This window comes from Staurois parvus, unplaced genomic scaffold, assembly GCF_062004578.1.
Source record: "Staurois parvus isolate SC_StPar_1 unplaced genomic scaffold, SC_StPar_1.0 ptg000078l, whole genome shotgun sequence".
Taxonomy (NCBI): Eukaryota; Metazoa; Chordata; class Amphibia; order Anura; family Ranidae; genus Staurois; species Staurois parvus.
In genome coordinates this window covers 8,417,616-8,440,682 of record NW_028317874.1, presented here as the reverse complement: position 1 = coordinate 8,440,682, position 23,067 = coordinate 8,417,616, and the positions used below count along the sequence as shown (strand labels likewise).

Sequence of the window (23,067 nt, the reverse complement as noted above, 5' to 3'; positions counted from 1 at the left end):
CTAGCAGGGCTCTCTTGGATAAAATCCAAGCACACTCTACTGACAAAAATTCACTGTAGAGGAAGAGTCCAGCCCAAAATAAAAAATCCTAGCTTTATGGACACCCCAGATCTCTTTTTAGAGAATGCTGCCACTGAAGCTTTCCTTCTGGCTATTCACAGCTATAAAATAATTGTTATTGTGCCTGGAAGTGTGTGCCAGGACTGCCTGAGAGGTAGCCAGAGTCATAGAAACTAAGAGCAGGGAGTAGTTTCTGCCCCATGCCAGGTGATGTGATCATTTCTGCCAGGATTCTCCTCAAGACTATGACTCTCACACGTAGGGATCTTGTGGTACAATAGTATCACATCTAACTCCAGATCAGGAAAACACAGGGTTAGATTGTGTCAGTGTCAGTAGCCCTATTGAAGCTTCTCAGTGCTAACTTTACTATAAATAAGATATTGCAAATAACTCAAGGTACTTTATAACACCATTTCTATCAACTGGAAAGAGTCTCCCACAGCAGGGAGAAGGTGAGTTTCCATCCAAAGGGCTCTAGGTAAATAAAGAAACTTTCTAGAGTATTACCTCTGACAGAAGAAGTAGGCTGTTTTGTCTTTGGGGACAGTGCCTCTTCAGAACAGCTCAAGACATCAGCATCAAAGATGAAACTGAAGGTGAGAACACTCTTGATTCCTCAGTGTAAGAAAGCTATAAAACAGATTGCAAGGTCTTCTCCATTTCTAATTGTTAGAAAATGTAATTTTTTTGTTTTTCTACTTCTAAACTCCTCGTCAAGATTGGCTCTTTGTCCACCTACAAATCCTGGCAATCAAGTTTACCACATCCTCAGACTAATCCTCCTATATGAAGGTACACCTTTTGGAGTGAGATGCCCTTTTGAACTTTTGCAGATGTATGGGCAGCAGGAAGTTGTATGACAGGTCTACAGGCTGGAATTTCGCTCCCTGCCCCTCCTCGATTTTCAGTCCCCCATCTTCTTTTCACTGTTCCAAAGCCCACAGCAGACATTCTTTCATTATGTATCTCAAAGTTCTGAATGGATGGGTTAATATATAGGGTGCATATAAATATACTAAATTTGGCTTTGCCTCCTTTCTCCTGCAAGATTTTCTGGCTGTTGTGGGCATCTGAGATGATTACCTACATGTTCCCATATTCCCATTACATCAGCGATTCCCACTTCTTGCTATGGGGCCCATGCATTACCAGTTCATGGGCCTGCCGCTTGGCCTCTTTTCTGCTTTCAGGTATTCCTCAGGATACTGGACCCAGTAGTAACACTATTGCGCTCCTGAAACGTTACCATTGTGGGATACTTAGATGATAGTTGGCATAAACTCCATCAACTCCATTAGAGATAGTCACTAGAACTGACTCATTGTTCTCTGAATATCTTGTTGGTCCTGCACACAGCTCAGGACAGAGTGTTTCTTCTGTAAGGAAAACTTTATCTACTGTGGTATCAGATTTGAGGTCTCTGGTACAGGAGCCATGCGTCTCTCCACTTTTGTGTGAGAATCCTAGTTTTGTGAGTAGCGCTTTTTGAGGCAATTCCTTCGACCTAGTTTTCACCCCAACCTTTACAAAGTAACATTCTTTCTTTGTGGGAAGAGTCGACTGAGTCTTTGGACAGATGGTTTACCTATTGCTGAGGCTCAGGGATCCAGTTCTGGGAATATTTCCTCTTTATTGTTTAAGGAATCCCACAAAAGATTGCCAGTCAGCATGTCTGGGGAGAAGACATGAACAACCTTATTACAGGGAACTTGGCAGTCAAAGGAGTCCTGTTTTACAAACAACATTCAGAGGTTTTGGGCAATATTTGACTGTCCCCGAAGCATTACACCTTCTTAATAGAAAGTTATTCATTTATATTGAAGCAGACAATGTCATGGCTATGGCATACATTAATTGTTAGGTGGATCCAGATGTTTGCTGCAGCAAGAGAGATAAATTGGATCCTGTCCTTGGCACAAATTCCCGTTCCAGCCTTGTTAGCTATGTGAATTCCAGACATACACAAACTTCCTCAGGTGGCGGCACCTGAACCCAGAGGCTTGGTTCCCACTCCTGAAGGTATTCCAGGATATGTGTCACAAGTAAGCAACTCCAGAGGCTTACTTCCTGGCCTCCAAGTTCAGCAACAAATCGGGACAGGTTCACCTCAGGCACAGTAGTCTTCTGGTGGAAGCAGAGGATGCTCTGGTGACTCTGTGGGATCACTACTCCCTGATTTATGCATTTCCCTATTTGTCTTACAGGTTTGAGATGGATGACATTCCAATATTGTTCACTTTGTCAATTTAAACCAAGCAGATATGGTATGCCAGGTATTTTTTAATAGACTTTACTGGATCAGGTGCTTCTGCCCCCAAAGACCAAATTCACCATCCAGCTTCACTGTTGCTACCTTTAACAGCATGGGGGACAAGGGCATCACTGAGTCTATAAATGGCTTAATGCTAAAGCTGGAAGGTATGCTTTTTGTAAGTCTATCATTGGACATGCAAGGAGTTTCTCCTTAGGATGAATCCTCTACTGGTGCTGGGCCTGGGAGAGCATTCAGGTCTTGGGGGGGGGGGGTCTCCCATGTAGGATATGGTTCAGTCTGTGTTCCAGATGGCTTTTAAACCCACCATAGGATTTCCTCTATCTACTCTCACCCATAGAGAGTGTATGATTTGCTTTGGTGTGGCATGTATCTGAACTAGTGGCCTTATCTGGTAAGGAACCCTCCCAGTTTTGCATAAGGTAAGGCAGTTTTGAGGGCCAGTTCTTCCTCTTGTTTAAGTTAGATTTTACCTGTCACTCCAACCAAGACATCATTATCCTATACCTTGGTCAGCCTCTGGCTTGCGCAAAGGAAATTCCCTGCTATTGTAGATGGCTCAGGCTGTGAGAGTCTATTTCTCAGCCTCTCTTTCTTTCAGACAGGCTTTTTCCTCTTTGTTTGCCAGGATGGACCCTGTAACAATGCTCAAGGTTCTAGTTCCACCATCTTGAGGTAATTTAAACAGACCATCCTGCAACCTCATGATTCAGGTTCTATCATTTCCTGCCAAGACACACTCTCTTACATCTATAAGTGCTTCTTCAGTTTTTTGCCTCAGACAATGGTTTCTCAGATCTTCAAGGCTGCCATCTTGGCTTTTATCCTCGCTTCATCTACATCCTACTAGGAGGATATTTGGCCTAATCTGAAGCTAACTTTAGTTATAAGACCCCTTGAGCAGACTCTTTGTGCTGCAGACAGTTCCCAGTTTTGCTGTTGTCTTGTGTCTTGGGCCTGTTAATATTTGTGTACATTTTGCCCAACCCACAATAAGACTGCTTTTGAAAATTCTTAATGCATATACTGTAGATCAATGGGAACACACTTTCAAATGACAGAGCCATTAGGTATTCAGAATAGCTATTCTTAGCTCCTTGAGAACCAACAAGGGTGAAAGGAGTCACCGCACAATCACCTTATGCTGTCCAAAGTTAGTTCAAAGAGCCTACTTGTCAGCTGGGGTCACCAATTGGTGCCAGGAAAGGAAAATTACAGATAAGTATGATACAATTTTACATTTTTTCTCCTCTGTAGCTAAGCAAAACATTTTGATTAATGTTAGGAGTTTTTTTGTCATCGACCTGTCTCAGACACAAATGAACAGTTCACAATGCTGTTTCTCCTTCTTCCTGTTAGGCAGGGAAATACAGAAATAAATATCTGCAGGTACTTATGTTAACCATTTAAAAAAAAAAATTCAAGAATTTTACAAAAATATACAAGTTTAGCTTTTTGCTGGGCCTTACATGTAGCTATGGTGCAAAAGGGACCAAGTGACACAAGTTTTCCCTTAAAACATCAAACATAAGACAGTTTCAGTAGTGCTGTAGGCATATACAGCAGATTTGCATGTAGCTGATGACTGTGAGAGTGATGCTGCTCTCTTCCAGCATTCATGCTAATGCCAGACTGGTATGCTGATTTCATGCAGCAAAATGCCTTCTTTCCCATCACTCTTCACAAGCAGGGAGTGCCGCAGATGTCCCTATACCAGGATTTCTCAATCAAGGTTCCACTATAGGTTTCCCTTAGAGTTTGCTAGGAGTTCCTTGAGTAGTGAACGACAGATTGATCTCCCACCTACAATTCTAACAAAATAAAAGGGCTACTTACCACTAACATGCAATGTAAGGGGCCAACTCTAGATTGATTACAGATGAAAGGATTTTTTTTCCACTAACCATCAATGTAAAGAGGCTTTTCTACACTAACCACAAATGTAAGGTGAGAATATAGTTTTTACAGTCTGTGTTTTGTTTTCAGGTAGCAATATTCATTTTCATGATTGACATAGAGAGCAAGGGAAATTAATCTGCTCTAGTTATCAAATATTATAGGTATGCCATATTTTGTATTTGTTTATTTAAATTTTTCAACAGTTTACTGACCATGTTATTTTACCGTAAAATGTCCATGTAATAATTCTTAGCAGGGGTTCCCTGAAACCTCAAAATAATTTTGAAGGTTAATCCAGGGTAAAAAGATTGAGAAAAGCTGCCCTAGACTGTTCCTTCTGCAGAGGAACCTGTCCCTATGCTTAGCCTAGCTCTTCCTCAAAAGCAGGTCTCTATCCATGAAATATAAAATAAATGTTGCGCTGTGTCTTTTACATTACCCAAAGTGGATTATAAATGTGAATATTACCACTATTGATATAAAGCGCTAAATCAGGCTAATATAGTTTGTATAACCCAGTGGATGACACCGCTATTTCAATATACACTCAGTGGGTTCCACCACCACTGCTGACATAAATCAAATAAAGTCTAAATAAGAAAAATAAAATAAGGAGACACCACTCCATAATTGTGAACTGTGTTTCCTTCACATGTGATAAATAACAACAACTTCACTGAACATAACCATAATCACCAGATGCAGCCCCTTTCCAATTGAAAAGACCCCTACCTAGATCCCTACCTACTCTCTGCACACTACAGAGCTCCCAGGCTTACCCAGCAAAGATTTAAAAAGCATCCATCTAAGAATACTGCCCTAAACTCGGGAGAACTCAGTGTCCAGGCTGCTTTAAGATGATGCCTGGAGTCCACGGCAGAGGACACACTGGTGCCATGCCTGGGTTTTCCCTGGCAAAAACAATTTCAGTTAAGGAACTAAGGACACATGGGGACATATAGTGGTAGAAAGTGAGAACTGAAACAAAAATCTCATTAGAATTACACAAAGCAAGACTAACACCCTGTTACAAGCTATAAGCAATGGTACCTTACTCTTTTGAAGGAAACAAATCATGAGATAATTAAGGCTATTAAGGCTCTTCTGCTGATCTTTCTTTCTAAAAATACTAGTTGCCTAGCTATTATTTTGATTCTTTAAGTTCAACATTTTCTGAGTCCCTGAACTGCTAAAATTCTGACTTTTCTCTGACTTTCATTTTATTGCATGCATCTCCTGAGTCGGTTACACAGGAGTATTGAAGCTATTTGAAGCATGTGTTCAGGCCAGCAATAGCTACCCATTAACTTGACAGATGTGATCTACAAAAAGACAAAAATATGTGTATAGAAGCTTGTCACGAGAATGAAGCAAAATAGAGATTAACAAAATCCCCAGAATGATTTGTGTTATTCTTTTTGTTATGGTGTATATTATCATGGTTTTCTGAGACTTAGCTCTTTGTTATATAACCTGATACAACCCTTACATATTACATAATAACACGCTTTATGTTTCATTTCCCAATAGGCAATTCATACATATGGAAAAGATAAATCTATGACTAAGCTCTTGGATAATCTCATATTCCATGTTTTGCCTGTATTTAATATTGACGGCTATATCTTTACCTGGACAAGTGTAAGTATTTTGCTTTGGTGTCATAGGTCCTTAACGAGACTTTGTTACTAGATAAAATAGTTTAGAAAAAGGCCAGCCCATAGCCTGTTCCACCAGTCTTTGCTGTACTAAAGGCTTAGTTCACCATTAATGACTTTTGCCAAAAACATCCCTGTACACTAGAGAGTCCTCAGTACATTTGTATTTTCATGCTCCCTGTTACTCTGGACCCCTTCGGGGGTATCGCTACATGTGGGGGCTCGCCCGGGATAATTTCCAATACTTTGCAATCAACTCTTAAAGACAATGCCAGCATGGACCCTGCAGCTGCGATTGAGTGGTGCGGTGAAGAAAACAGGCAGGTGGAGTTGTGTGTAGTGATCAGTGGCCCTGGCAGTGACTGGGCCGAGGACCAAATCCGTCAAGCATGGGCTGCCTCAGGCAAAATATCTGTGCTGGATGTGAGGGTAGACCTTAGCTCAAATCATACGTATGCCCTAACTGAGTGAAAGAAGGGAGTTCCTGATGTTCTGCAGATAGACAGTTTCCAACTGACCGCAGATGTCAGTGCTATACTAATTCACCCAGATGAATCAAACTCTGTTCCGGGGAACTCAGGAAGCACCATGCTGGACCCAGAAGTCAGCACCTCAAAGCCAGTGACATCCTCAGAGGAATCCTTTTCTCTGCTAGTGGCTGACTTTGGCAAACTAGTTACAGGGCTTCTCAAGAACTCAGTAGGGTCCACCAATTACGGGTATCGCAAACTACAGTTCTTCTTGGGGAAAGTTCCCACACCCTCAGGAGAAGATGACTTTGATACCTGGATGGATCAAGCAATCCAATCGGTGGAAGAGTGGGATGTGATTGACACGGTAAAGAGACAGAGGGTGGTAGAGAGCATGACAGGCTACATGTAGGACACTGCCATCTTGTGTTGGCTTCAACATCCTTAATCAAACATTTATAGCAGGGTGGTACACATTTTTATGCTGTCCTGCAGATGGCAGATGATGCACCGAGTGTTGAATGCATGGTCCTGCAAACTCATGAACAGAAACTCGGCTTGTTCCCTATCCACACATGTGCAGCCTGCTCTTTTTCACTCACCAGAAAGAGAGCAGATTACACATGAATGGGTAGGGAACAAAGATGTACCCATTCATGAGTTTCTGGGGTTGTGCATCCAACGTTCACTATGTCCTGTTATCTGCAGGACAGAGAGAGTGGGCAGTGCAATAATCAGCTTAAAAAATGAGCATTCATTTACAAAACAGAGCACTGCATCTACTGAGGATTCATAGGGATGTTTTTGGCAAAAGTCATTAAAGGTTAACTAACACTTTAAAAAGCTATGTTGGCTGCAAAATCTTCTATATGCAAAAAAATTCTGGAAGTGTCAGGTACTTGGTCCCTCTCTTTTTTTTTTTTTTTTTTTTTTTTAATTTAAATATTTATTTATTTTCAGAATAATATACACATTTCTTCATCAGTTTCATATACAAAAAGATCATTTTCCAAAACCCTATAATTACTTTACAACCCCTAGTTTCTTCCCTCTACCACCCCCCGAACCCCCACCCAAAAAACCCACCCCCCCCCTACAATGTCTCCATTTTCCCAATTAATAAACCCTCCCACTCTGCATACTTCTAATGACTTTTCCCTTAATAAATATACAAGAACTTCCTCCTAAGATATTACTTCGTAGATCTTGCTACAAAATCTTCCCATTTTCTCCACTTCTTAAAAAATAACCCCATCTTGTCTACTTGCATGTAGTATAATTTCTCCATCTTACATATCTGATTTGTTCTTTCTACCCAGTCCTCCTCTCTCGGTATCTCTGGTCTATGCCAAAACCTAGGAATCAGACCTTTAGCCGCATTCAAGTAATACCATACACCGGAGTCTTTATATCTATTTACTGGTAGATCTGTACTATGTAATAGACACACCTCAGGGTTCAATCCTATTTTTATCCCAGTGATTATCGAAATTAATTGGACTATTTTCTCCCAGAAGGTTTGTATCATTGGGCACTCCCACCATAGATGATATAAGGTACCTATTCTTCCACATCCCCTCCAACACTCTAAAACCTTTCCCCCATTCATCTTGTGTTCCACGTTTGGTGCAATGTGCCATCGCGATAAACATTTATAATTTACCTCCACCTCTCTCATACTTATATTTTCGTGTATCAACCTATATATTTTCCCTTGTTTTTCCTCATCTATCTCTAGTTCCAAGTCTCTTTCCCATTTTGCTATATACAGTGGCTTTGTGTGTGTAACTAACTCGGTGAGAATTTTATATACCTTAACTGTGCCCCGTTTCCCATCTCCGCGTGCATCTAACAACCTCTCAAACGGATTCCAATCCCTTCTCATTCTCAAAGGTTTCGGAAAATTTTTAACAAAGAGTTTTAATTGGTGATATCTCCATTCATCTATTTTAATAAAAAGTTCTCTTTTATCTGTTTTCAAGTCCTTAAGTGTTCTCAACTGCTGTCCATCCATTATATCTCTCAGTTGAATATCCTCTTTTTTGAACCATTTTCCTATACTCTCTTCCCTACCTGGGGGAAAAAAATCTGTGTTCCTAAGTAATATTAATTGTGAATTGAACTCCCATTTCATATATTTGTGCAAATTATCCCACACCTTAAAAACATTTACTGTGAAAACACTCGTGGAATCTTTTAAACCTCTATACTTTGCTGGAACCCATATATTTTTACTCAAGGTAGATCCGCTTAAATCATTTTCAATCTTAACCCACCTTTTTCCCTCTGGGTTATGTGTCCAATCGTACATTCTCGCTAAGATTACAGCTCTATAGTACCTCTTTATGTCTGGCATTCCCAATCCTCCCTTCTCCTTATTTCTACTCAGTAGGTCATATGATATTCTAGGTTTTTTATTTTTCCATATATATCTTGTTAACATCTTTTTTATTACTTTAAAGAATGCCTCCGGGATTTTAACTGGGACCATCTGAAATTTATATAAGATTTTAGGTACAGTTACCATTTTTATCAGGTTTATACGCCCTATCCAAGACGGGATACCTCTTCCCATTTTCCTTAATTCCTCCTTGATCTCATTTAAGAGTGGAATATAGTTTAACTTATATAAATTCGTATAAGAAGCAGATAATTTAACCCCTAAATACTTTATCTCTCTATTTTTCCATATAAAAGAGAATTCTTTTTGTATTTTTTCTTTTTCGCTACTTGGGAGATTAACATTTAAGATCTCAGTTTTTGATGGATTAATTTTCAGGTTTGCTAGCTCCCCATATTCCTTTAAGCTCTTCATTAAGTTGGGAAGTGTTATCCTCGGATTTCCCACATAAAACAGCAGGTCGTCAGCGAAAGCTGCCACTTTATGTTCTTCGCCTCCTATCTTCACCCCTTTTATATCTATATTCTTCCTAATTGTTGCCAGCAAAGGTTCCAGCAACAGAACATACAGCAATGGGGACAGTGGACATCCCTGTCTAGTTCCATTTGACATTCCTATAGTATCTGACTTCTCCCCATTAACCACTATAACCGCGGAAGGCTCTCCTATCCACTCTCTCATTCTTGCTCCCACTCCTAAAGTCTCCAGGGTGTCCATCATAAAGCTCCAGTTTACTCTATCAAATGCTTTTTCAGCATCAATCGAAAGCACCACTACTGGCGTTTTCCCCTTCTTGGCCTTCTGGATAAGCAACAGAGATCTTAAACCGTTGTCTCTACCCTCTCTTCCTGGCACAAATCCCACTTGATCTGGCTGGATCCAATCTGGCATTAGATCTTTTAATCTATTTGCTAAGACCTTTGCATATAACTTTGTATCGATGTTCAGAAGTGATATTGGTCTATAACTAGAGCATTGAGAAGCATCCTTCCCCTCCTTTTGAATTAATACCACATGGGCCTGTAAAGATTCCCGTCTCATCTCCATCTCTCCTCCCAGGGCATTCATATATTCCTCCATTTTTGGTAGTAACAAGTCGCTATATTTTTTATAGTACCTCACTGTATAACCATCTGGGCCTGGACTTTTCCCCTTTATGGTACTTTTTAATGCACTTTTTATTTCTTCCTGTGTTATTTCCATATCTAGGGAATTCAATAGATCCTCACTTAACTTTGGTAATCCTGCGTTTTTAAGATACGCTCTTCTTTTTTCTCTACTCTCTTTCCCACCTATATTGACTAAGTCTTGAGGGGCAATATTATACAACTTACTATAGTATTCTCTGAACACTCTAGTGATCTCTTTGGTAGAATAAACCATTTCTCCGTTAGGGGTCCTTATTTTTTCTACATAATTTCTATTTTTCTTTTCCCTCAAAGCTCTCATCAAGTATCTACCTGGCCATCTATATCTCTCACTAGCAACTTTATTAAAGATTCTTCTCTTCTCCTCCTCCATCAACAACCCTAGTTCTTCTCTCTTTTTTACCATCTTCTGTCTTATCTCATCTGTTCTTTTAATTTTATGTATCTGCTCCAATTCACTTATTTCTCTTAACAGTCCAGTGAGTTTCTCTCTTCTTTCCCTTTTCTTTTTTGCCCTGATCGCAATCAGTATACCTCTTATATAGGCCTTATGGGTCTCCCACACTGTGGCCACCGACACCTCCCCTGTCTCATTCTCCTGAAAAAATCTTTCGATTTCTACTCTAATTTTCCGGTCGAAGGAGAGCTTCATTCAACTTCCATCCTGTCCCTCCTGACAAACATCTCCCCCACCTCAGTTTCAATGTAACCGAAGCATGGTCAGAGATAGAAATCTCTTCAATTTCTATTTTGTCCACCCTATCTATGAGTTGGTGGTCAACTAATATGTAGTCCAGTCTGGAATACATCCCGTGGGCATTAGAAAAGTAAGTGTAATTTCTCTCTTTTCCATGTGTCACCCTCCAAATATCCACCAATTGACACTCATACAACACGCCCTTCAGATTTCTCAAAGCTCTACCTCCCTCTCTCTGCACCGATGAAGTCGTGTCCATTTGTGGGTCCATGCAAAAATTCAAATCCCCCGCCACTATCAGAAGACCCTCCTTAAATGCCATCAATTTTCTCAGAACTCCCTTCAGGTATACCTCCGGTCTCTTATTTGGGCAATAAATATTCACAATAGTACATTTCTGTTCTTGTAATCTACCCTTCAAAAATAGAAATCTCCCCTCCGGGTCTGTTACTCTATCTTCAATCTCCCACCTTATATTCTTTGCAAACCCTATTGCTACACCCTTAGCTCTTTTAATCGGGGAATCAGAACAGAACCATGTTGGATATTTTCTTGAGTACAGCTTTACATTTGATTTAATTTCTAAGTGAGTCTCCTGCAGAAAAACCACTGAAGCCTCTCTGTGCTGTAGCTCCTTGAAAACTTTAAACCTCTTCCCTGGGCAGTTCAAACCTTTTACATTATATGTTAAAAATCGCAAGTTTTCCATCAGTCTTGTATCAATTTATTCTTATTCCCCGCTCTAGCATGCAGAGACTTAACCCTAAGGCCCCCCCTAACCCTCTTATCAAATCCCTCCCCCCCGCTCCCCCTAAACACCCTCCCACTCTCACCCCTCCTACTCACTCCACCTCCCCCCCCCCCCCCCATTTAGGCCTTCAAGCCGCCTATCAATCATTTGTGGTAATGAACCCACCTTTGATTTTTATACCTGGGGATTGAACTCCTCCCATGTACGACTTACCCCCCCTCCAACCTCCACAGTTTCCCATGCCTGTTTTATTTCTTTAACCTTAGCGATGCAGTTTAGTGAGATAGTTAGGGAGAGAAGAGGAAAAAAAAAAAACTCACACTCTCCCAACTAACTCCTCGCTACCCCTCCCCTACCTACTTCCTGCCATACTTCTTTTCCCCCAAAGCCTATTTCTATCTCTGTTTCCCACCCACTGATCCTCATTCTCTGCATTTCCAGTCTGTCACAGAAGTCTCTTAAGTCCTCAGGAAATCTCAAAAATGCTGTAACACCGTTCTTACATCCGATTAAACACTCTGGGTTACCCCATCTGTATTGCACATTCCTTGATCTCATCTGCTCTAACAGGGGCCTCAAAGCTCTTCTTCTCCACAAAGTCTCGTGCGATAAATCCGCAAAAATCTGGAAATTTATATTTCCATACTGAATAGTTGTTCTTCCTTTAGTCCTTCTCCAAATCTCTTCCTTATCTCCATATTTTTGCAACTGAACAATCACATCTCTTGATTTTTCCTTCGCTTTACCTTGTTGGGGCTTTCCTGCTCTAAAAACTCCATCTAGTTTAAGTTCCTCTGTTACAGGTCTGTCCATGATGGAATTTAACATTTTGCAGACTATTTCTTGTAATTCTCCCCCTTTCAGGATATCTGGGATTCCTCTTATCCTCAGGTTGCTTCTCCTGGACCTGTTCTCCTGTACTTCTATTTTATACTGCAGTTGTTTCTGCATATTCCTCATCATAGCGGACTTTTTTTCTAAGTCTGTTATGTCTTGGGTATGTTTGTTAATTTTTTCCTCCATTTCTTCCGTTCTCATTAGCAGGTGCCCTAGATCCTGACGTATATTTGTCATTTCTTGTTTAATAGTTTTTTCCAGATCCTTAAACATTTCAGCCATCTCTCTTTTATTTGGCACTTGTAGATCTTTTACCAGGTCTATCCTCACAGAATTTTCTTTCCACTGTTGGTTACTATTTTCCGGGCCCAATGACAATCTAGGACTGTTCTCCAAGGAGGTTTCCATTTCCCCTTTTTCATTTCCACTGTTGGCCCTTTCTGGAGTCGCATTCCCCTGGGAGGTATACTTTTTAATTGTACCTGTCTGGGACCCTTTAAGCCCACTACCTTTAACACTTTTATTCTTCATATCTTCTGCACTGACTGTGCTCTTTAATCAGGGGGAAATTTTAAACTGTATATTGGGGTAATGATGTCAGATAGGCTCTGTCAATTTAACACTTCCTTTTTCTTTTCCCACTGTTCACTTTCCAAATCCCCTGGGAATCCCCCTTTTTTCTTTATAGGCAATTTCAAAGTCCTTTCCCACAGGTCAGCAAGCTTAAACAATTATTTGCGTGTGGACTCACCCTTCTTCACCCACTCACCCAGTGGGTCGACATAGATCCTCAGCCGTCCACTCGTTACATCTGGCCAATGTCTCTGGGGGATTCCTACATGGTCTCCTATGAACTGTGGGTCCTGTTCCTCTTTCCTCTCCTGTATGGTAGGATTGGGGTTTGAACCGGCGTCTCCGCTCTCCTGGTTGGGACCCGGCACTTGACAGGGAACCGGCCGGCGTCTCAGCTTCCCAGAGCTCCCTTGCGGCCAACCCACGTGCTCACTCCTCCTTACTGCATCTCCCCGGCAACCGAGCAGCTGATCGCGGATCTCCGTAGCACGCTCTCCTCCCTTAGCTCGGCTCCCGTCCCTTCAGAGCGCCGGCATCTCTCCCCCTGGAGACCTCCTTACTCAGGTAGGTCTCCACAGGACTAAGCAAACGGGGGTTTCCGTGGTGGTCTGGCTTGGAGTCTGTCGGAGAGCACTCACATCGTGCTCTCCAGCGCCGCCATGGTTAGGCTCCTCCCCCTCTTCCCTGCCCTGCTACCGGTCCCTCTCTTTTAGCTGTGGTTCTATCTATGTCACTAGTGTCTGCCTTCCGACCTTCTAGTGTAAACAAAGAATAGGTACACCCTGTTTAAACTTAAACACTGAAAAGCTTCTAAGGAGAGAGAGCAAATGAGCCAAAGCTGCTAATAATCTGACTACAACCCGACCAGAGGTGACTTTGTTATGAACTTTGAGAATATGTTGCTCCACAATGTCTGCAGCTACAGAGGTCTTCAAAGAGGTGTTTTAAAGTTTATATGCTGGTTGAAATTCTATGAACAGGTTAACTTTTTAAAAAAATCTGTGTATGATGCAAAATATTTTTAAAAATTCCAGGATCGGTTATGGAGAAAGAATCGTGCCACAACTCCAAATGAACACTGTTTTGGCATTGATCTCAACAGGAATTTCAATGCTTCATGGACAGGTGGGTTCTCTTCAATGCAAACAATTTACAACTGTCTTTCCATAGTGGAAAGGATGACACGGGAACATCTGCTTAAAGTGCACCCCAGCTAAAATTGTTTTTCCCACTGGTATCTTTTTATTGGAAAGATTTCCCTCACTTCCTGTTCGATTGATAACTTTGCCACTGGGACAGGAAGTCAGGGAAAATTCCCAGTGCTGACACAGCAATAAAAACTTGCAAGGTTCTAGTCTTTAATTGCACTACAAAAGCTGTGCTCATTGCCTTTACCTTTCTATCCACTATTTATATAAATAAGTACTTTAAATAAAAACCTGCAATAGTAATAGAGAAATTTCTTCTTTTAGATGATGGATTTTATGGTGATCCATGTTTTGAAATTTATTCTGGAACTGGCCCAGAGTCTGCACCAGAAACTAAAGCAGTTACTGGACATATTCGTGATCACCTTTCTATTATGAAAGCGTACATCAGTTTCCATGCATTCGGACAGTTGCTCATGTATCCCCATGGATATACAAAGGAATTGGTACCAGATCACGAGGAACTGGTAGGTTCATCTTCATACATCATAAATAATGAAAATATTGGGATTATTACACTTTCCTGAGTAAATGGGCAAACGTTACATTAACATTTTATAAGATATACCTAAGGTAACATTTTAGCCTTCTAGAAAAAAATGTTTATGCAGCTGGACTGAAAAGTATCATTCCCATGTCTACTTTTTCCTGGTTTCAATTTTTGATCAATAATTGACTCCCTTCATAGAGGGGTTGGCATTAATCTGAGTGAAGGATTCAGACAACAGCTTGGATATGATCTGTCTACTACATGACCTCTAATGTAATGCTGCTGTTGATGAGAGATGGGGGCATAGCAGCGGCTGAAGGCATTCCTCTGCTCCTCTGTGTGGGCTGTCACTAGGGGAAAGCTTCCATTTTCAAATACATACTTGGAATTCACTGTTAATAAATATATTTCACAACATAATTGGGAATAAGAAAGAAGGGATTATGACTAGCCAGCAAATACCATATTTTGGAGTACCATACAGGACACACGCAACTTGTCTATACACCAGTTATAGGCTCATAAATTCAAGTGATTGGACACTGGCAAAGGACCCCCTGGGCATCTCTCCTATAACCCTAATCTACTCAGTGAGTCCTCATTTCTGTGACTCCTCATTATTGTAACACATCAATGCAAAGCAAACCAAAGAGTGTAAGGTAGGGTGTCTTGTGTCTTGCACTGCACTCCAAGATATGGAATTTACAGCTAAGTCAATTTGTTTTTATTTTAATTGTTCAGTACAGGACACAGGAAAGTTGTTCATACACCACAGGACATTCCCAAGCAATTAATATATGGGTGTGCAACAACTTATGCAAATGGAACTGTGCCATCAGGCACAAAAAAACAACACGGGTCTAAGACCCAAGCTCAGGCTACTGCTGCAAGAACCTTGCAGCCATGAGTAAAATGTTCAAAAAATATGAACAGAGGACCAAGTGTCAGTCTTCCACAGAAGAGGAGTGAGCAAGCAACAGCTCAGGAGGAGTTTTTTTCTGAATAGCATAAGCTCTTGGGATCAAGTTCTTGATCCACCATCTAATGGTGGATTTTGAAGCACAAGTGTCCCCCACAAGGTCCTGAAGTTAGATCAAACAGGGAATTAATTGTTCTAATAGAAGCGATAGAATTTCCTTAATGGGTCCAAAGGGTGGTTTCTGCAGGACAGACATAACCAGATCAAGGCCCCAGGGAAGCAGAGGATGCTGCAAAGGTGCTGGTGGTGGTGGTGGTGGGGGGGGGGGCTAACAAGAGCAAAACCTTAAATAAAGCTTTTCACAAGGGAGAGAGAAGCTAGAGACTGTGAATCAGAATGTATTAGAGGGCCTTGTGGAAACAGATCTGGCCTCTTAGGAAGAGACCATGGATAGTTGGCTAGAAGCCTGAACATGTCTGTGTCAGGGGCAGACTGACCATTTGGAAACCCGGGATCAGTAGGGGGCCCCATGAGATGCCCGTTACCTTTTTCATAGGCTTTTTTGAGTTTGGGCAAGGACACAGGGGCCCCATGATCCCCTATTGCCCAGGGGCCCCATGAGTTGTCAGTCCGCCCCTGGTCTGTGTACCAGGTTCTTCTGGGCCAGCTTGCTCCATGTAAAATCACTGTTTTCCTCTTTTCCTCTGTTTTGTGGATCTCAGATTAAATCAGCTTTAATCAGTAGCAGAACCTTTTATAAACCTTTTTATACTGGGTTATGAGTGTTTTTAAGAGCTTTAGATAAGATCTTGTGTAGGTCCTGAACAATCCAGGGCTATCAATTTTGTTTCCTTATAAAGGATTACTATTACTATGGAGAATATGCTGATCCATGATAAAGAAACACAATGATGATATCCCTGCTTTTGTAAAAGGGGTACAGGAAAAACATTGTTCAGGATCTACACAGGCCTCTCCTAAGTGTACCCTAAAAGTAAACCTGTGACCAGCTTATGGACATTCAACTATTTTCAAATCTTTAAAAGCAGCAAATACAGTAAGCTTTAAATAATGCACTCTTTGATCTCTGTAGCTGCAGACACTGTGAAACACTGTAGTGCTTCTCTAAGCAAGCTCTAGCTCCCTTTCCCAGCAGTGACTCGAAAGTAGGGATGAGCTCAAGGTTCAGTCCGACCGCAAGTGTGGACCAAACTTTGGCTGTTTGGGTGTTCGGATGATATACTGTACCTGAACATTTACCCATTCAGCAGAGTCGAATATCATATATAATGATAGTATTACTACCGTTATTGTACATGGCAGCTTCCCACTCTCAGTGGTTGTTAAGGATGCCAGTAGGTGGAGGCACCAATATGTCCTTAATATCAGCCATATTCACTTACATGACCAGGAATCCCGGCCATGTAAGCAATGGGGTGGAATCCCAGTGATGTCATTGACTATATATGATCATATCCATATACTGTATGGTCAATGACATCACCCGTAGACCACCACCTCTTGCATGTAACAGTTGTCATCCCTCCCCGGCTGGTGACATGTGAACGAGCGTGACGTCTTGCCAGTGGCAGTTTTTTTCTTTTAGCAGGTCGTTGTGATCAGGCATTGTGATCTCCATTGTTGGACAATATGTTTTGATGATGGACTTGCAACACAGGACATTTTTTTTTTCGGGGGGGTATTTTTTTAATAAAGGACTTTCAAACGTTTTTAGGTTTCAATTGTTAAACCTCATACTCATTCACACGGAGGGTGGAATCAGGGTGCCCTATTGTTAAAGGTGACTTCCAGATTCCAATTAGCCCCCCACCCGCAGACCCCCATAACCACCTGGGAAGGACTGTGGGGCAGTGGCCCTTGTCTTCATCAACATGGGGACAAGGTGCTTTGCCAAGGGGGTATGTGACCTGGTATGGTATGTTGAGGGTATGTGACCTGGTATGGTATAGGGGAGACATACACGTTTTCCCTCCCCTCCCACCACCCCCCATTTCTGGCTGACTAGGCTGCATGCTCTTATCAAGGGTCTGGTATCGGTTTTTAGTGGGACCTCACACTTTTCTTGTGTTTTTTTTTTTTGTTCCATAAAGATTTTATTGAAATGACTATAAGACAATTGCAGAAGCATTGACATGCCAAAACAGTGGTACACTGCAGGCAGAGTAAAACTTGCATGGAATACCCCTTAAAATCCAAAGCAGATCCTGAGTTTTAGGGGACCTTTTTGTTTGAGTGAGAGATATTCCCTTAAAATTAAGAGCAGGCTCAAAGGGTTTGGATTGCATATTTATGCATTTTTATTCTTTCTGTAGGATGTGCTAAATCAAAAATGACATTTACAAATAAAAAAAAAAATGAAAGTTTGAATTGCCAGCAAATTGCATTCATAGTCAGCTCCTCAAAATGTCCCCCAAAATACATAGCAGACCCTTTGGGGGCGGTCTGCGTTCTGTTTTTGTTTTTTTTGCTTTTTTAAACAAAAATGGTCATAAGTCAATTGCTCCGCAGTTCTAGAGCAGGGGAAAATTCCAGAGAGCTGGAGAGCTGGTCTGCAGAGCCTCTCAGCTCTGACCACAATTTCACCCCCTGACTATTACACCCAGGTTGCTATTCAGCCTTTCTGACTGAAGATTGGAACTCTAGCTCCCCCTAGCTATCTAGGAGGGTGCATTTAACTCATGCAGTGTTATGGGGATCCCACTGCACTGGTAAACTTAAAGCGGATATTTTATACTTGTTATAAATCCTCCTGCGCTTCTATGGACCCCACCCCCCTACCTTTCAGCTGCTTACACTCAGACTGATACCAAAACAGTGCACAAATGAATATCAAACTAGTGTAGCGCTAGTAAACTAAATCATAAAAAGCATATTCAAATCTACACACGTGCCACTTAATTCATAAGCAATATTTATGAAACATACATCGTGGTAGTGCTATTTCATATTTTACTACTAAACATATATCCTGTGATAGTGCCACTTCAAAAATATGTACCATGTGATCCTGCCACTTCATTTTAAACGAATCCATAGTCCAATGTTCAAATAATGAAAAATATAAAGCAGTATAATTCAGGTGATGCTTATATACACATGCAGTGTGTCATTAGTGCCATTCGTGTAAACACACTCTTCCACTCCAGCTGCAGTGCCTCCTCACCTCCTTTCAGCGACCCCTAAGGGCCTACAAGCCTTTAGGATCACCCTGGATCCTCAACAATCCTGGTTGGTAACTCTCAGGCTGTCCTTCTATTTGGCCTCCTCCACACCTTCACCTTTATGACTTATAGGTTCCTCTACAACGATCCTCTGAAAATTCTCACTCGCATAATAGTGAGCCAAAAAAAGAGATCCCTCACTTCCTTCATCGGCCTCCTGTACTGGGACTGACACACAGGTAGATGGGCGTGGTCTCGCTGTGTGTCAGTCCCAGTACAGGAGGCCGATGAAGGAAGTGAGAGATCTCTTTTTTTGGCTCACTATTATGCGAGTGAGAATTTGCAGAGGATCGTTGTAGAGGAAGCTACTCGTGCATGCGCAGTGGGCACCCGGCTGTGAAGCCGCAAGCGATCACAGCCAGGTGCCCACACTAAAGATGCCGGTGCATGGTAATACAGGACAGCCAGTGAAACGGGCTGCGGCAGGGACACCGCGAGATCCTGGGACAGGTGAGTGGCTGTTTTTTAAAAGTCCTACAGTAACTTCTACAAATTTAAGATCTGTCACAGAAGTACATTAGTATTTTTTTAGGGAACAGCTGACCTTTCATTAGTGACCAAGTTATTTTTAAAGCAGAATTGCAGTCAGATATAAAAAGCCACCTAATCTAGTTACAAATTCATTAAAAAAAACAGTAAATGTTATTTTACATGCAGCTGATAAATATACCTGAATTTGATTGGATATCTGTCTTCTGTAATCACATTAAAAGCAGCACTAGAAGCCAGTTAAGCCAGCTCTGCTAATGTTCACATGTGCTGAAAGTAAATATGCTGCGATGATGAGAGAGAAGAGTGATAATTTTATCAGTGTGCTGCTCCTCCCTCATTGTCCATTGGAAGGCTAGGGTAGGTCCTAGACCAGGATCCTTTGTTCAAAAGCACTGTAGCTTGAACAGAGATCATAGAAAAAGAAAACTTGGCTGTGCTGTCTGGCAAGGGAATCTGGATCACAAGCGTGAGCTCACAGAATTACAAATACTTTGGCAGGTAAGACAATTAGTTGAACTGTACATTGAGCTTTTTGCCTGGGATTCAGCATTAAGAATAAGTGCACTTTAAAGCAAAGTGTACTTATCTGCTTTGCCCCTTCCCCAACTTACTCTTACCTACCATCCCATATTCCTTACTCCAGCAGGGTCCTTCCAGCAATGTTACTGTTCACGCGATACCTCTTCTGTATGGCGCTCTTTACCTTGGTCATTTTCATGGCTCCTCCATGTTTAATGCAGATTTAATAGCTCTACATTGTATGTAATGATGCTGAAAAGGCCATCCACAGCCCAGAGCACCAGAGGGAGAAGCCAGCTGGATTGGGGGTAAGGAAGCAATTCAGCTTTTTCATCTCCCCTTAGACACAAGATACACCTAACCCTTGCTGTAGAAGTGCCCCACTCTAAGATTTTTTTGTTCCTGTCTGGAGTTGGCCTTTGAGAGAGTTCTATATTTGTTTTACCATGGAACCTTCATAAGTTGCATTTTGATTGACTGTCATAGTTTATCCCATTTGTCCTCTGTCATGCTATATGTAGAATATTTTTTTTCTTTTTATCTTGTAGAACAAGATAGCAAAATCTGCTCTTGATTCCCTGAACAGCCTTTATAACACCACCTACAAATATGGACCCATTGCAACTACAATATGTAAGTTCACAAGGAGTAATAGGACATAAAAATTAATCTTCTCTATACCCATAAGTGACAAGGCAGTGATGCTGCAGACTGACAAACCCCTCTAGCTTTGTTCAATCATAGAAAAGTAGATTGCATGTCACCAGTAACCCAAAATGTCTTTGAAATTGACTCTACAAAAATTAAATTACTAATAAATGTCACCTGCAAAGAAAGTGGTACTGCTACACATGCTGTGTTTTACTGGTGACTGTACAATGAAGCTACTTTGATCCAACTTTATTGTAAAGTTACCATTAAAAGCAATGTTTAACATTTTAGGCCACACAGGGCCCCTTACTTAAGCCCCATGCACACGATGAGAATGCCGCCACAGTCCCAATATAAGTAGCTGATCACCGCCATTACTAATATAAAATAAAAAAATCCACTATCTAAATTTGTATATCTGTAAACGCTATAACTTCCACATAAACCAATTAATTTACACGTATTGGGATTTTTTTCTAGCAAAGACATGTAGCAGAATAGATTTTGGCCTAAATTTATGACAAAATTAGATTTTTTTTTATTATTATTTACTGGACATGTTTAATAGCAAAGTCAAAAATATTGTTATTTTCTTAAAATTGGCAGTCTTTTTTTTTAAAGCGCAAAAATTTAAAAATCTAGAGGTGATCAAATACCACCGAAAGAAAGCTCTATTTGTGGGAAAAAAGGACATAAACTTAATTTGGGTGCAGCGTTGCATGACCGCGTAATTGTCAGTTAAAGTAACGCAGCACCATATCGCAAAAAATGGCCTGGTTAGGAAGGGGGGTAAATCCCCTGGAGGGCAAGTGGGTAAACAAAAATCATACGATCTGGTTTTGTACAAGAACATTTTTTTATGTTTGTCCCTTCGGATAATTTCGTATGAACTGTTGGGAGCTGTTGTGATCGGCTGTTAAAATCTGTGTACTAACGATCAGATTAGTGGTATTTTTCGTACAATTTTATGATCATGTGTCATGTTTAGGCAGACAGTACACAGTCCATCAAGCTAGTGATCCACCCCTAAATTATCACATCATTTTCCATTAAAATTCTAACAAAAATTGTCATCCTCCTTGCGGGAAATTAATCATATATATTCACAACAAAATACCTTTGTTAGTCATTAACCGAAATTGTGCAATACAAAAATGCAGAATTATTAAGACATCAATCAAATCCCCAACTCATTTTTTAACCAGTGTACCCTTCTACTCTGTTTTGCTGTTGATGATGGTTTCCTTTCCTTGCTTTTACCCACTCTATCCAAATCTTAAAAAAGAAAAAAAGCTGGATATACACTACGAAATGCATAGCTTCTGTCTGCCCTACAGTAACTTCTACAAATTTAAGATCTCTTGCACAAGGTATTTTTAATATGATCCCAATTTGCAGTCTGACAATATTATACTGTATATGTATTGCAAGATATTTGGCTGATTACAGGTGTCAGTTATAAAATGGCTCCATCATGTGTATATGTACTGTATATATGTACAATTTGTATTGCAGACAAAGCTTATGGTGCATCACTTGACTGGACGTATGATGTAGGAATTAAATACTCATATGTTTTTGAACTACGCGATGATGGAGAATATGGTTTTCTTCTTCCTGAACATGATATTGAACCAACCTGCAGAGAGACCATGCTGGCTGTGAAACAAATTACCAGCTATCTGATTGATCTGGATACTTAGAACAGATACATCAATGTCTATTTTTTAATTACGAAATAAGCACAATTATCTTTCTATTGATCTCATGCAATTGTAAAATAAGTTATAAACGTGCATAAATCCATGGTATATTAAAAATATAATGTTGTATACTAAGCATTCAGCATAACAAAATAAAAAAATACAAGTATAAACTTTGACAATGTGAGTGGAAATGTTGCCGTATATGCTTACTTTCATCAAGAAAAATATGTGTAGGTAACCATATTGTGGTCTATAAGTGTTATGGTCAACTCCTCACGTTGAAATTCACACCATAAATCCCATACCTCATGAAATTTAAGGGGGCAGTTCTTCCTTCCATACACAACCTTTTCATATGGTATGATGTACTTGAAAATTATTGAAAATTAACTTTTTCAACTGAGATATGCTAGGAAGGATTGGGTTGATTCATTTGATAGCAATGACTTTACATGCCATGAACAATGCTTACCGAAGATTAATTCTAGTATAATGTGACCAATGTTCTTTATCAAGTATACTAAATTGGTAGGTTTCAGGCACCTAGAGGAGAGGTTGTTTTATGAGATATACAAAGTCAAAGTGAGACTGGGAGCATCATATACAGTTAGAAATGGACATGCATCAAATTTTACTGTCTAATAATGAATAGACATGCAAGTTGGTTTGCTCAGATTAATTTTTCAGACAAAAATTTCATTTTAGGAGATTCGGATGCACCAGAGTTTCAGAATGGACATAGAAACAAATGGCAACAAATTTTAGAAAGTTATAATGAAAAAATAACTAATGCAATCGTTCATTTATTTCATTTGGAAGATCTTATTTTCCAATTTGTTCGATAATGATCCACCAAATTCATTGTGAATATCTGTAGTTGTTAAGGAGCATCCTTAACAACCATGACTCATCTGCTGTCAGCAAGATTCCCCACCTTTAGAAGGTAAACAAAAGAAGTGCTGGTTTAAAAAAAAAAAAAGTGTGGGGGTCCCCCTCCAATCCCTCCTGGGCCTCCAGGTCTGGTATGGATTTTGAGAGGAACCCCACACCAAATTTTTTTTAAATGTGTGT

At 40.6% G+C, this 23,067-nt stretch overlaps 1 protein-coding gene across 1 annotated transcript in view; it reads left to right on the top strand.

Moving 5' to 3' along the window:
• The window catches only part of LOC149469251 (mast cell carboxypeptidase A-like), a 40,841-nt gene extending 18,666 nt beyond the window's left edge, over positions 1-22,175 (top strand). The window contains exons 7-11 of the mRNA XM_089669531.1: positions 5,765-5,875; positions 13,804-13,894; positions 14,242-14,444; positions 20,188-20,272; positions 21,806-22,175. Coding sequence (XP_089525657.1) covers positions 5,765-5,875; positions 13,804-13,894; positions 14,242-14,444; positions 20,188-20,272; positions 21,806-21,993 — 678 coding nt within the window. The 3' untranslated portion in view covers positions 21,994-22,175. The remainder of the gene's footprint in view (positions 1-5,764; positions 5,876-13,803; positions 13,895-14,241; positions 14,445-20,187; positions 20,273-21,805) is intronic.
• Positions 22,176-23,067: the final 892 nt, after the last annotated feature.